The sequence below is a fragment of the Gorilla gorilla genome, chromosome 7 (assembly GCF_029281585.2).
Source record: "Gorilla gorilla gorilla isolate KB3781 chromosome 7, NHGRI_mGorGor1-v2.1_pri, whole genome shotgun sequence".
Classification (NCBI taxonomy): Eukaryota; Metazoa; Chordata; class Mammalia; order Primates; family Hominidae; genus Gorilla; species Gorilla gorilla.
The window spans coordinates 26,854,768-26,869,730 of record NC_073231.2 but is presented as its reverse complement, the minus strand read 5'-3'; the positions used below and the strand labels follow the sequence as shown (position 1 = coordinate 26,869,730).

The window sequence follows — 14,963 nt, the reverse complement described above, 5'->3', positions numbered from 1 at the left end:
TCAGCCTTAGCCCAGTGCTATAATGAAGTCCCTGACAGCCCAGGTCCAGGTTCTGGGAATGCTCACTCTTCACTAATAAGAGGTTGGCATGGTGAAAGACTCGGGGGCCAGCCCTAGACTTCTGTGTGGGAAAGGCTGGGAGAGACAGGACATGACAATCCCAGAGATGAGAGTCAGTGGGAAGCACCTGCTTACCAACTTCTGAGCAAAAAACTCCAAGGAAAAGTTGGGGGCTGATGGTGGAGCAGGTTCTGCTGCTGCTTTTCCTCTCGTAAACAGCTTTGTCCCAGAAGTAGACCTCTGCCACCTGAACAGTCTTTTAACTTCAGGCTCGGACTTCTGGGGAAGAATCAGTATTTACAAGGCTTGAAACCAGGAGTATCCACCTCTACCCAAAGCGCCTCCACTCTCAGCTTCTACTTAGAAACCCAATTTTCTCTTTTCCATTCCTTCCCTGCAGGGGCAGGATCAATCTGTATCATGCTGTCCCTTTGGTTATAAATAAGAAAGACATAGCTCCCGACCCTGCAGGCTGAGTTTTTCACAACAGTGGAAAGTGTTTGTGTGTCTCCATGTTCAGCTCCCCAGGGATCAATGCCTCATGGCACAGCAGGCTCATGGAGGAACACAGGATAGCAGGATGCCTGACTGTCCCTCCTCAGCCCAGTGCCCCTCTAGCTGAGCGAATGAGCCACAGGTAGGGAGACCAAGCAGGCACATTCCAGACAGACTCCTGGGAGGACACCATTCTTTTTAGTAACCTCAAAGATCCTGCTGGCTGCATTAAAGATTTCGAGGTGACCTGTCAACAGCACAGCCCCAGAAAAATTCATATTTAGCTTTATCCAAGATATCACCAGTTCCTCAGACCTGCCCACTTCTCTGGGCTTGCCCCTCTGTTCACCTGCCTTTCCCATTCTCCTATTTCCCCAGGGCCTCTAGAGTCAACAAGACAGCTGACTTGGAACCTTGCAATGCTGGATACTTTGGGATGTGATCTACCCACTCCATCTTATAGATGAGGGGACCAAGACCACAAAGGGGATGTGACTTATCTGAGGTCAGTTATAGTGTCAAAGGTTGAACTGGAAATAGAGCCCCAGACTCCTCCAGACTTGTAGTCCAGAACTTATCCATTCTAGTCCTCTAGGATGTGTCTGCTGCCCTCCAGCCCTGAAACAGACTTCTACTAGGATATAGCAGTTACCTAGGCTAAAACATTTGGAAATATTTATCCCTGTGGGGCATAACTGAGGGAGGCAGAACATGGGGAAGGGAGGAAGCAGGTGGGAAAACTATTCACAGGTGCTAACTGCCAGGAGGCTCCTAAACCCACAACAGCCCTTCCGTCCATCACACTCTCTGCAAAGCAGCAAGGACTCTCTCTTTCCCTTTACCCACACTCTCTGCCCAGGCTACCCTTTGGTGACTTCTGCTCTTCCTCTTTACTCTTCAAGGCTGCTCTTGTGCTCATTTTGGCCTGTTTCCTGAGGAACAACATGGTAATGAAGCTGATCTGCATGATGTGCTTGGGGACCCAACCTCCATTGGAAACTTCAATTGAGTCAAACTATGGACTCTCAAGAATGGAAACAGAAAACACAAATGAGAGACTGCATCCTGTGGCCCACCCTCCTACCTCTCCTGCTCAAGCCCTCTACTCCACCCTAGGAGGTCAAAACAAATCATACACTACTTCTGCTCTAGGTCATTGGTCATGTTTTTCCCGCTAGGTCATTGATTAGCAACCCCCTAAGCAGTCCCTGAAACAATCCCGGTCCCTCTGAGGAAGGAGAATTCCTAGAGAGAAGGTCACTGGGGGCCCAGCAGCACCTGCACCAGCCTCACTGCCTTCTTGTCTCTCTTCCAAGGCAGGGAGGTACTTAGCGGTGAGGAAACCAAGTCAGCCCAGAATCCCAGGCAACTTGTGAGCCACTAAGGCCCTGAATTCTGACTTTGGTAGACCCGAGGCAAGTCAGCTGCTTGCTTGGTCCTGTCTGTGTCTTAGCCATGGTAAGTTCCCTCTGCCTGGAGCCTCTTCACCCCTCATCTCAGATTCACCTGGCTAGCCCCGATTCTGCCTTCAGGGCTTGGCTTACACACCGGCTCCTCCTGGAAGCCTTCCCCAAAACCCCATGTGCTGCTTCAGGGTCCCCTTCCAGGCTGCCACCACACCTCATTCTATCCTATCCTATAGCATGATTATAATTGCCTGCTTGTCTCTCCCTCCAGGAAAGTAGCTCTGGGAAGGAACAAGAGCAGGGCAGATACTTCTTTGAGATAGCTGTATCCTAAGATTGGCTAGGTACCTGACACTAATATTAGTGCAACTAGTATTAGTTAAATGAAGGAATAGAACGAATGGGGCAATTTACATCATTTGAGTCCTGTAGAGGAGACCAAAGGGAAGGGCTGAAAGGCAGGGAACAAGTCATACTCTGCGTCTTATTGTGTTGAATAAATCTACGAAACATTCCAACCTGAAAAGCACCTATCTATTGATATTCAGAGCCCCGTGCCATCTTGGAAGGGAAACGTCCGTTTGTTTGTAACAGGTAATGCATGTGTGGTGTACAAACTGTAAAAGATAGGAAAAAGCATTCAGAGAATGTAAGTTTTCCACTTTCTCCATCCCAAATGGCTTCTTCTCCCACAGACAATTGCTGCCACTGTCTCTGGATTAGAAACCACTTGACAGAGGGGACAGCCCGGCTAAGGGCCCTGCATGGTCAGGTGAAGAGATCTTTAGGAGTCAGTGTTGAAGGCAGAAAACGCCCCCAGAGGTTCCCCTCATCCCCCGTTGCAGCCTGTGTGTCTAAGCGCTTGGCCAGAGCCAGAGGGTCGCCGGCAAGGGAAACTCCGCGGCGAGCACGCAACAGCAAAAGGGTTAACGCGCCGGGCTCCGCCTCCCAACCGCCTCTTCCGGGCAGAGAGGCGGGCTTACGTCACTTCCTGGAGACTGGTTGAATCCGGAAGTGACCCTAGAGGAACGAGTTGTGGCTGAGGACCCCGGCGGCAGACCCAGGTTCGGGACCATGAGTTGGTGAGTGAGGCCCAGGCTGCGGGAGCTGCTGGACCCGCGGACCCGCGAGGCCCCTGGCCCTGTGTCAGTGCCGCGTCCCGGCTCCCTCCGGTCCCGCGCGACCCCTCCGCCCCAGAGCAAGGCCCGACAGCCCCTGCCCTAGGGTCGTTCCCTCGGTGCTTTCCGGAGTCGCAGTCTCTCAGCAGGACTCCCGGGGAGAGTGGTGGATGATCCTCTTAGCCTGGGACTCCGTGTCTGACCCGTTTTGCCGGACTCGCGTCCTCCTAGCTCCTTGAAGTGAGGGACTTCCTTGTTCCCTCCTTTTTTAAACACCCATTGAGGTGGAGTCAGTGTCGTCTTTCTCTCCTGTGGGCATCTCTGCCCCGCGCCAGTCCCTCCAGAGCTGTGGCCCTCGCTCTGGCAGCCTGGACCCAGTTCACTAATCAAAACCCACTCCCTTCTGGGTAACTATCCTCTTTGCACGACTTAGCAGGCTTCAAAAGACAAGGAAAACTTGCTTCTCTTTTTAAAGGGGCCAGAATTACACTCCGCACACACCCTCCCACTGTGGGATTGGACTGGTTTTAATCATTCCAGGGCTATTACTCACTGCCTGCCCTCTAAATAGGCATGGTTAAGTTTAAACTTATGGGAACTATCAGGCCATGAGAAAAGAAGCCAGGGAGTCTTAGAGTAATAGAGTCACAATTCCAGTTGCTGCAGTATGTTGTGATACTTGGGTCATAGTAGACACTTCATAATGGTGTATTTATTTTGTAAGACTCAGTTCGCCCAAAAGGCAATCCCCATTTGTTGCTCTCGATTATTTATGTTCACAGGAGAGAATTGTGACTTGCCTGCCTTCCTGGGGCTTTCTTAGAGGTTAGAGGATACTCATATGCAGGACCTTACCTTACCATCAGGCCCAAGGACCTGTATAGCCACAACCCTGGACCTCAGGGGATTCAACTATAGTGTGTGAATAAATTGAGCCGCAGAGATGTACAAGATTAATCAGCCCATGGACATAGGGAACATATTTGCCACTCTGTCCTCAGAGGCTAGTGTGTTTGTTTATGCAAAGCGCATGATAACCAGTTATGAATGAATTAAGATAATAGAATGTCCTTCAGGAAGGCTTTTGCAGCTTAATTTTGGCCATCAGTGGAGACCGCAAGCAGCTGATATCAGTCAGTGTCAGGGATAGCTCTCTCAAGTAAAATGCGAACCATCTGTCCCCTCCCCCACCTGTTTCTTAGACCAAGATTGATGGACAAATGTCAGACAATCACCGCAAGCACGGGAGGAAAGCCCGAAGCAATGCCCTAATAAGCCCCGGCAGGAGCTTCTGCTTTTCCCTCCACCATTTGCTCCAGGAGGCCAATAAGGGGCTGGAGCCTTAAAAAGCTACCTTTCCTGTCTTGTTATAACCTAGTTAGTGGTGGGCAAAGCGGCAATTCTTCAGTTCCCTTTCCCAGAGGAATTACGTCCTTTCAGTGTCATTCTGGGCCCCCAGTCTTGCGATATAGATATCCTCTTGGCTGCTGCGTCTTGAATCTTTGGAGTGTTCTTGCCTAATTTTTCAAAGTGAAAATGAGGCAGTACAGATGCTTTGTATTGCCTAGATTGGCCTTTACTGAACCAATCTTTCCTTTACAAGTTGGGAGAAGAGCACAGCAGAAACTAATAAAGGTAAATGAGTCTCTGGGTGATCTGAAGCAGGTTGTTTCCACCTGTCTCACAGAAAGTTTCCCTTCTGAAAAAATAGTAGCCCATTCCTTAAAGGTTAGCCTGTCAGGTTGGAGAGAATTGAAATTGACAACTGTCTAACAAGAGCTGAGATTTTCATCTAGTAGCTTTAATTTACCAGTACATGCACATCTTGGTATCTCCTTGGACTGAGAGTCACAGCCAGAAGGGTGGCTTTGTCCCTCAAAGCTGAGATTCCTTTCTCTTCCCCCTTAAAGGGCTTCTACGTCATCTCTTGCGTGGACCCTGACCCTCTCTCTCAAAGAGGGGAACAGCACCGGCGCCTGGGCACACAATCACACTCAGTTCCTAGCTCAATGGCTGGCAAGGAGACCGGGGCTGGGTCCTTCTGATTCACTCCCTGAGTGGTTTTCCTGCCCCCAGAATGAATCCATCCATTCATGTGAGACTGGAATTCTCATTAGGGGAAGAGACCAGAGTGACGTAGAGCCATCATGGGAGGCTGATGCCCAAGGTCAAGTTCACCAAGTACATGGGCTGTGCCAAGCCATCATTAAATAAGGCACATGGCCCATGGTCCCCAGAGGGTAACCATTGTTCTGGGCTAGGCTGAGCTTTCAAAATGTCACAGTGAGAAATGTCCAATATTGATGCCCTTTGCACACTGTGGACTTTGCATGAAGAGTGAGAGGCCTTTGTTCTCAGCTTCCTCTGTGCAGGCAACCCGCCCACCCCCTGTTTGTTTAGTGGGTACCTGCTGCCTTCCTGCACCATCTACCCATCCACTCCCCATACACCCATCTGCCTTTCAGAAAAGTGACCCAGTGGTCTGTCCTACTAGGAAGAAGGCATTTGATATTCACATCTCAGATCACAGATTCACTTCTTGGCCTCAAGCCAAATGCTTCTCTCTGTCTCGCTCTCTTTTTCTCTCCCTCTCTCCACCCCACCTCCCCCCGCCATTTGCCCCCCTCCCAACTTTCTCTCCTCTCCTCCCCACTCACCCCCTCCCTCCCTATTTCTGTCTCCCTCTTGTCTCCCTTTTCCCCTTCCTGTGTCTCTCTTCCCCATCTTCCAGTGTATACTCAGGTGGCTTTATTATGGTATGGAGAGAGGATTAAGTAGAATTAAGAATAGTGACCTCAATCTAAGCTGGCTCCAGGAATTGTAGCCTCCTGTTGAACCATACACCTTGATGATTTTAGGCTTAAACGAGGAGGAAAAGGGAGTACTGGAAGAAATCTCCCTATACCTAGGGGTCCAGTAGTTTAACAAAAAGGAAGGAAATTAGAGGCAGAGCAGATAAGTGTGAGTAGGAGTTAGAGTGCTGCGTTCAGGTTCTGGCTCAGCCACTCACAGTGCGGCCTGGTTAAGCATTGAACTGTTCTCTGTCTTGGTTTCTCCATCTGTAGCATGGAGCGGCCATTCGTGCTGACAATTTGCCACCTGAGCCTGCTGTGAAATGAGTGGAGTGATATTTTTCTAACTCTTCCGGGGTCTTCTACCTCTGTCTGCCCTTCACACTTTGGTGTTCCTCATGTTTGATCCTTTTTGTTTCTTTCCTGTTTTCACCCTGTAGTCCCTTGCCATCATCTTCAGGATAGAGGCCCAACTCTGGGCCAGGGCTTCTGAGGCCCTCTGGGCCTGGCTGTCCCTCTTCACTCCGTGTGTTCCATCCTCCAAGCTTCTCCTGCTCTCTCATGCCCCTGTGCCTCTGGATAACTGTCCCTTCTGCCTGAAATGTTTCCCCTTCACTTACACCCTGTCCACTAAGCCAGCATCTACTCATCCTTCAAGAGTCAGGCCACGCTTCACCTTCTCTGAGGGTCTTCCCGGAGTGGCCCCTCACACCCTGCCATGCTGCACTGGGTGCCGCTCTTCTGACCTTCATCAGCATCTGTACTCCGCTGGCTGGTTTACTTGTCTATGAGTTCTTGAGTATGGGGACTGTCTTGTGGTCATCGCTATTCCCTAGCACTGTTCCTGGCAGTCAGGAAGTGTTTATTAAATACATGAATGGGGCCTTTTTTCCCTTTTCCTGACTTGCCTCAGCTCAGGAAAAATGTTAAGATAAAAACTTGCAGAACCTACAAACCACTTCCTAAAATGAAGAGCCTCTGAAAGTACTATTGTTAAATTGACCGACACAAGTGGCTTCCAGGTCAGGCTGCCTGTGATTTCTCCTCCCCACTCCTCTCTGATCCTCCACTCCAAAGTGCTTTGCTGGGTTTCTTCTGTACTTCCATAGTGCTTCTCCTGTAGCACTTCTGCATCCTTCTAAGTATCACAGACATACACCTCCCTTCCACACCAACCCCATGAGAACAGGAGCGACATAGAGCTTCTTCATCTTTTTGTACGCATAGTGGGTATCATGCACATAGTGGGTATCTAACAGGTGATTGTTAAATGAATGGAATATAAAGAAGGTAAACTTCTGGGTCAGACAAAACCATTATTCAGTTTTTTTCTTAGTGAAGTCCTTTCCCCTATGATTACCGTTGCTGTCTCACATGTGTAGAGTGCTTCTAGCTTTTCAGATGGCTTTCCCGTCCTTTGTCTGACTTCATGCTTATGTCTGTGCAAGCAGTGCAGTCTTATGATCCCCCTTGGTAACTTACTAGAATTCACTCAGCTAGTACCTGGAAGAACTAGAACTAAAATGTGTCTCCTGAGTATTCTGTCCCCATGATCAGGAATGTTAGAAGAGTAGCAGACCATTCCCAAGCTGATTGGATCATGGAGTTTCACTTTGCTAAGGTGTGTTGACACTAGCAGGTTGGTAGTGAATCACAGGGAGTTGACAGTCTTCACACACAAGTGATAGAGGAAGTCCTTGTGTCCTGCAGACCTCTAGGTGTTCTGTAACTGGCTCAGCTTCTTCCACCTATGGGGCCCCTGCCTAGGGCAGCCTCATCACTCATGTCCTCTGTGACTTTGGACATACCAAGCTTTTCTTCCTCTGTGGAGAGCATAGTAATGCCTTGAAGACAGGGGCCCTATAAAATGTCTGTGAGATTCTCTATGTGAGCTTGCTCTTATTTCAGGTGTTTAATGAGAGGAGAAGGATTTCTTCCAGATCTTGGAGCGGTCAGAAAGAGTCAAGTGTCTTGAGTCCCACAGCTACTTAGTCAGAGGTGTTATATGTATTATACTCTTTAAGGAAATCTGTCGGGGTAAGCTTTAGAGTCAGCTGTTAACCTATTAGAATTGTTTTCCCAAACTCATGATTTTGGTGGCTAATCCATCAAATAGGGCCCAGTATAGTGTGATGCACATACATGGTGCTCAACAAATATTTGTTGATTTAATGCTTGTTCAACATTTATAATGTGCAAAAGTCTGTGCTAAACGTTGAGAAACATTTAAAAGACTTGCATGAGTCGATCTCTGTCTTCAGCCAGTTTATGGAAAGTGCTAGGGATTCAAAAGGACAGCCGATCACTAAATGTCAGTGTGGCATCATCAAGAAAGACTTGAAGCAGATGTAATTTTAACTGAACCTTGACTTAGCAAACACGTGCTGTTTCAGTGGGAGGGAGAGAAGGATCCAGGTTAGAAGCATGGCATGAAAAAGGTGTGTGGAGTCAGAATGCGTCAAGAGTGTTTGTGCGGACTGTCAGGAGGCCAGCTTGGAGGTGGTAAATAGTGGTTTGGGTAGAGGCTGCATTGGGGAGAATTGGCACTCCACCTCAGGGCCACGTTATATAGTGCTTTCAGTGCCATGCTGAGGACTTGAAATTGAGCCTAGGCTTTTGGAAATTGAAGGCTTTTGAGCAGGGAAGTGGCATGGCCAAAGCAATGATTTAGTCAGATTATTTTGGCAGTGGCCTGCAGGATAACTCAGAAGAGAAAAAATGGAGCCAAGGATGCTAACTTGGACAATAGTTTCCTTTTTTTTTTTTTTTAAACAAATCGGGGAGGGGGGGGGTCTCGTCTCACTGTTGACCAGGTGGAGTGCAGTAGTGCAATTACAGCTCACCACAGTCTCAAACTCCTGGGCCCAAGCAATCCTTCTGCCTTAGCCTCCTGAGTGGCTGGGACTATAAGTGTTAGCCACCACACCTGGACTAGTTTCCACAATTTTTTGAACACAACTCACAGTTTGAAATACCTTTGATATCACAACTCACACACACACACACACACTTATACTTGAAATAAAAGTTTCACACAGTATGTGTGCAATGCACTCTGATATTTCCTATTATGTTCTTGTTCATGGTTTTTCGTTTTTTGAGACAGGCTCTTGCCCTATTGCCCAGGCTGGAGTGCAGTGGTGCCATCTCAGCTCACTGCAACCTCTACTTCCCGGGTTGAAGTGATTCTCGTGCCTCAGCCTCCCAGATAGCTGGGATTACAGGCATGCACCACCATTTTTTAGTAGAGACTGAGTTTCGCTATGTTAGCCAGGCTGGTTTCTAACCTCTGGATTCAAGTAATCCACCTGTCTTGGCCTCCCAAAGTGCTGGGATTACAAGCATGAGCCACCGCGGCCAGCCTTGTTTGTTTTTTTAAAGAATGACCCACCTCAGTTGACTTTTTTTTCTTTTTTTCTTCCTGAGGTGAGTGCATATGATTTTTTAATTTCATGACTGATTTTGATCTATGTATACAATGGAAGACTGTGTAGCAGTTTAAATGACCTTTGAGTGTTAGATGTTCTGCAAAGACCTCAAGTTTGAAAACCACCTATCTAAGAGTATCATTACAAATACTCAGACGATAAGCTAACACCTTTGACTCCAGCAACTGAAGATAGGGTTGCTTGTGTATTTGGTTGTTTCACTGGGTTAATAAAAAATAACAGAAGGGGCAGCTGTAAAGAACACTGGCTGAGTTCTTTATAAGAACTTATTCCATAGATTTGAAAACTGTCAATTGCTTTCCAGAAAAGAAAACCCAAGTGAACAAAAGCTCATGTAAAGATGTTTGGTCCTATTAGTAATCAGGAAAAACAGATTAAACCAACAATGAGATGCTGTTTCACAGCCATCAGACTGGCAGAAATTTTAAAGCCTGACAATGCCAAGTATCTGAGGGTGAGGAACAGTAGGAACTCACATACACTGCAGGAGGGGGTGTATATTGGAGATTTTGGAGTTGAAACAGTAGCTGTCCCCTACCCTAGAGAAACTCCCACACCTCCATGCAGCAGGGGACACATGCCAGGAGTGTGAGGGGCATCGTCATGTGCAGATGCCCAGCCTCTGGAGAATGGGGAAATAAATTGTGATGTCTTTACATGGTGATATGTTATGGGCTTTGCGTGTTGGCTCACGCCTGTAATCCCAGCGCTTTGGGAGGCAGAGGCGGGCAGATCAGTTGAGGTCAGGAGTTCAAGACCAGCCTCACCAACATGGTGAAACCCCGTCTCTACTAAAAAATACAAAAATTAGCCAGGCATGGTGGTGCATACCTGTAATCCCTGCTACTCAAGAGGCTGAGGCAGGAGAATCGTTTGAACCTGGGAGGTGGAGATTGCAGTGAGCTGAGATCATGCCACTGCACTCCAGCCTGGGCAACAAAGTGAGACTTTGTCTCAAAAAAAAAAAAAAAAAATATATATATATATATAGTAGTTAAAATGGGTAAAATAGAGCTGTATGTACCAGTGTGGGCAAATCTCAAGAATGTAATGCTGAATGTAAAAAGCTAGCTTCAGAATGATACATTCAAATAAATAAGAATGATACACTCAACATTGTAGGCCGGGCACGGTGGCTGACACCTATAATCCCAACAGTTTGGGAGGTCAAGGCAAGCAGATCACTTGAGGTCAGGAATTCAAGACCAGCCTGGCCAACATGGTGAAACCCCATCTCTACTAAAAATACAAAGATTAGCCAGGCGTGGTGGTGCATGCCTGTAATCCGAGCTACTAGGGAGGCTGAGGCAGGAGAATCACTTGAGCCCAGGAGGCGGAGGTTGCAGTGAGCCAAGATCACGCCACTGCATTCCAGCCTGGGTGATACAGCGAGACTCCATCTCAAAAAAAAAAAAAAAAAAGAATGATACATTCAACATTGTTCTATTTATGTAAACATTAGACCTATAAGGCAATACTATATTTTGCATATGGACTTAAACTTATACAGTAAAAGTATGGGAATAGTACTAAATTTAGAATAGTGGTTACTCTGGGATAACAAGGAAGGAGAGAAGGAAATGGAATCTCAGGGCTAGTTGAGGTGGCTCATGCCTATAATCCCAGCACTTTGGGAGGCCAAGGCGGGAGGATCGCTTGAGTCCAGGAGATGGAGACTAACCTGGGCAGCGTAGTGAGACTGTCTCTACAAAAAAAAATTAAAAATTAGCCAGGGGTAGTGGTGCAAGCCTGTAGTCCCAGCACTCAGCAGGCTGAGGCAGGTGGATTGCTGGAGCCCAGGAATTCAAGGTTGCGGCGAGCTCTGATCACACCACTGCACCTCAGCCTGGATACAGAGGGAAACCCTGTCTCAAAAAAACTAAGTTAAAAAAGAAAAGAAAGAAATACAATCTCAGGGTGTGATACTAAGGGAGCCTGAACAGTATCTGTACTGTTTTGTTGCTTAAATAATAATATCTAAAGCAAACATGGCTTCGTTAGAATTTGACAAAGCCAGGGGGTGGATACATGAGTATTTATTATATATTCCCTGTATTTTTTGTGTATTTACAATATTTCATATTTTTTTAATTTTTAAACCATTGCTGGGGCAGACCTCACTTTCCATAGCAAGAGAATGTTTGCCCGCGCCCCCGCCCCACAGGATGGGAACGATGTAGGGAGGGGGCCTAGAAGTCAGTTTCCATCCAGCCATCTTCCTTCTACTTCTTGCTTTCTAGGGGCCAAACTTTCAGCCCAGAAGAGGAAAAAGGTAGTGTGAGAGCTCTTTATAATTGCTGATTGGTAAGAGACAGGAGCAAAGGTGAGATTAAAGATGGTACCTCAGAAGCTAAACAGCCGGTCTGGTGCTCTCAGAGTCTAAGCCACTGTCAGCCCATCGGAATGGAGATGAGGCCAGTGGAGGTTCTCTCTCCTTGCGGAATCTGCAGGACAAGCCTTTCACCTCCAAATGCAAAGCCATTTTCTACCCCTTCTTACCTTACAGATTAGAATGAGAATAGGTGATTACTTGTCTGTCAGATATTAGGATCTTCTTAAGGAGCTGCAAAGAAAATCCAAACTTGCCTCCTTGAGTTGCCTGCCTTCCTCTCTTAGGTGCTCTATCAGCCTCCACACTTTTGTCAAAATCCTTTCACTATTCAGGGGGAAGTCGCCACTCAAATTTAGGCAAACTTATCACTTGGGCCTCGTGGTGGTGCATCACGGTATGGGACAGCTGTTTGCCCCCAAAACAAAAAAATAATTTCAGGTTTCCTAACCATTCTTGGGGGGTGAGTATACTTATCTCTGTAACTTCTTACAAGTAACCCCTTCTGGACCTGGTTGGTCGTCGTCATCAAAATACCACTATTACCTTCGCAAAAAAACAGTCTGCTTACTGTGTGTCAAGATCTGTTTTAAGCATTAAACTCGTTTAACCTTCATAGCGACCCTAGAAGATGAGTAAATTATTTTCCATCCTATTTTATAGATAAAGAGACGGAGACACAGGAAGGTGAGGTCACTTGCCCAGAGTCTCACAGCTGGTAATAGGCAGAGTGAGGTTTTGAACCCCAGCTGTCTGGCTCCAGGGCCCATCCCCTGATCTACTGCGCTGTTTCTCCTGTGAAGTGCAGGAGTGGACACTTCAAATAAACTGATGTATCAGCAGTGCCTGTGCAGAGTCTGGCAATAGTAGGTGCTCAATAAGTGGTTGCTTTGATGAGATGATCGCCCAGCTCTCATGTGACTTAACGTTGTGTGCTTCATTCTGTCTTTACTTTTCAGAGGTCAGCCTGTGGAGCGGTGGGGAAGGAGGGATCACAGCTGAGCTGGAAGATTGTTCTGGTCCAAGTCACAAACCGCCAAGTCACAGTCATCCCTTTTATTTTTAAACACACACACACCTCCTCGGACTGTTGGCGGGTCGGGGTCAAGTTCTGTGTGTTCTGGTTTTGGATCAAGCTAATTTAGAGAAAGGACTGAGGTGGGGCTGGAGGCTGTGGTCATAGGCACTGGAAAGGACTGATTTCCAGCTCAGTTCATGTCCCTCTTTCCTAGGGTCTCCGCCTTGCTCAGGCTGAACTTTCCTTGGCCTTTGGCATTGTGGCCAGCTGGCCCGACAGACAGAGAGGATGGCATCCAACCAGCAGCTGTTCTGCCGGACCTAGATGGCTCTCGATAAGCCTTGCCCCGGCTCTGGCCCTCTGTTGTTTCTCTCCCACCGTTAAGGTGGTGGTGGCCTTGTGGGGCCTCAGGCCAGAGCAGGCAGCAACCCAAGGATAGAGTAACAGAAGGCCCCGGGGGAGGGGCTTGTCCTTCCAGCCTGCTGGAGCTGCTGTCTCTCGCCCACCTTCCTGCTCTTGCCGAGACAGTGACTCAGGCCCAGACCACTCCCCGGGGAGCCAGGATTTCAGCCACTATCAACCACCACCGCCTACTCTTTGCTCAGCCCTCCCTCCATTCTCACCTCCCTTACCTCCCTCGCCCCCAAAACTGTGGGTCTCTTGCCCAGCTAGAGATAGCAGAAAGATACGGGGTGGGGCAGACTGAATCACTCCAGGGTTCTTTCCATCCCCAAGCCAGGCCTAGGCTTATCCACGTTTAGTAGGATTCTGGAGGCCAAGCAAAGACCCAGGAAGCAGGTTTAGGGTTCTGGGGTGACCAGGGGATCCCTACCCAACTGCCATCTGGGCCTGCCTTTTATCTCTGCCTCTGCAGAGGGGGTGAGGAAACAAAAGATGGAGAAACCTAGCAAATTGAAAATGCAAAAGAGCTGTTTTTGTAAATAGACATTACACAAGAGCAGGGGCTTTTTTGGAAAGGTTTTACTGAGACAGACAGAATTAGCCAACTGGCATCATGCTGCTAATAGAGATATTTACTGTTTGAAAAAGTATATTTGTAGCTTTGGAGAACATCCTGTTGACTTTTTCTTTATTATGAAAGAAAATAGAATCTTTCCCCCCTTTGCCCTCCGTACACACAGAACTTTTTTTCTTTTTTGAGGTGGGGCAGTTGGGGGTTGGAGAAGAGGAGGGTTGAAAGAAATGTTTTCTCCATTTTGTTGCTGAGACTAAAATATCTCTTCTCCTGCCCTCTGGTGCTCATATTTATGGAATGGGAAGCAGAACCAAGCAAGGACTCCTACTCCAGAGGCAGAGAGCTCAGAACCCTCTTAATTTCTTCCAGAACTCAGAGACGCTCTGGGGAGCAAGCCTTCTCTTCACTCTGGCTCTCTGCCCACGCCCCTGATTCCAAGGGGAGCACTGAGGCAAGTGTGAGGAGGAGGGAGGAGAGTCCCGAAGCCCAGTTGGGCCTCCTGCCCTGGAGCACTGCCAACCCCGGGCTGCTGTGACCTGGCAGTACCAAGGCTGCTGCTCTCAGGCTGTGACACTGTCGCTGTTGCCCCATGCCCTCCAAAGCAGCTGCTTCTCCTAGGGAAGTCCCCTGTGCCTGCAGTGGGAGACCCACGGGGATGAAATGGGGACTCAAGGGAAGAAGAGGTACAAGAGCCTGCTGAAGTGCAGTTGTGTTGCCTTTCCTCTCACTCTCCCTTCCTTGCCACCTTTCACCACTTCCTGCAGGAATACTCCATTTCAGCACAGGGAGAATCTGATCCTTACATCAGGGCATCTGCCCAGTTTTTTGCCCACTTCTCTGGCAGAGTGGGTTCACTTCTGCCATTTGGAAGCCTCGGAATGAACCCAGCAGCCTCTTCTCCTTTCATATATCCTCTTGGGCTCTGTAAAGTATTTTCCCTTGACCCATCGTACTCCAATAACTTCGTCAGGCTTTGCTTTCAAGGCCAAGGGCCCACTCCATTTTCTTGGTCTCCACTGAATGTACTGTTACTGGACCCCAGCGCTGGTGGGTATTCTTTTTACGTTTTGGGGGTTTTTTGTTTGTGTTTTGTTTTGTTTTGTTTTTTGGTTACATAAGGATTGGGAGCCCAAAGACAATGATACTACCTTTCTTTGTTCTTTATGTAGCATTACCTAAGAGTAGCTTTCTTCAGGAACCTTAAGTCAGAGCATGTTATTTTACAGGCCCCTTGGGCAATGCACTTATTTTAGTCATTCATTTAATTATTCATCCGGTGCTTACTATGTGCACAGAACTAGACTATAAGCTGCATGAGAT

The 14,963-nt window shown here is 47.8% G+C and overlaps 1 protein-coding gene across 3 annotated transcripts in view; it reads left to right on the top strand.

Annotated features, from left to right (window-relative positions):
• The first annotated feature begins 2,933 nt into the window (after positions 1-2,933).
• BIN3 (bridging integrator 3) overlaps positions 2,934-14,963 on the top strand; it is a 59,165-nt gene continuing 47,135 nt past the window's right edge. For 2 of the 3 annotated variants that reach the window (XM_063709130.1, XM_063709131.1), the window contains exon 1: positions 2,957-3,043. In XM_063709130.1, coding sequence (XP_063565200.1) covers positions 3,036-3,043 — 8 coding nt within the window. In that variant the 5' untranslated portion in view covers positions 2,957-3,035. Of the gene's footprint in view, positions 3,044-14,963 lie in introns of all 3 variants that reach the window. The other variant, XM_004046758.4, reaches the window with a different exon arrangement.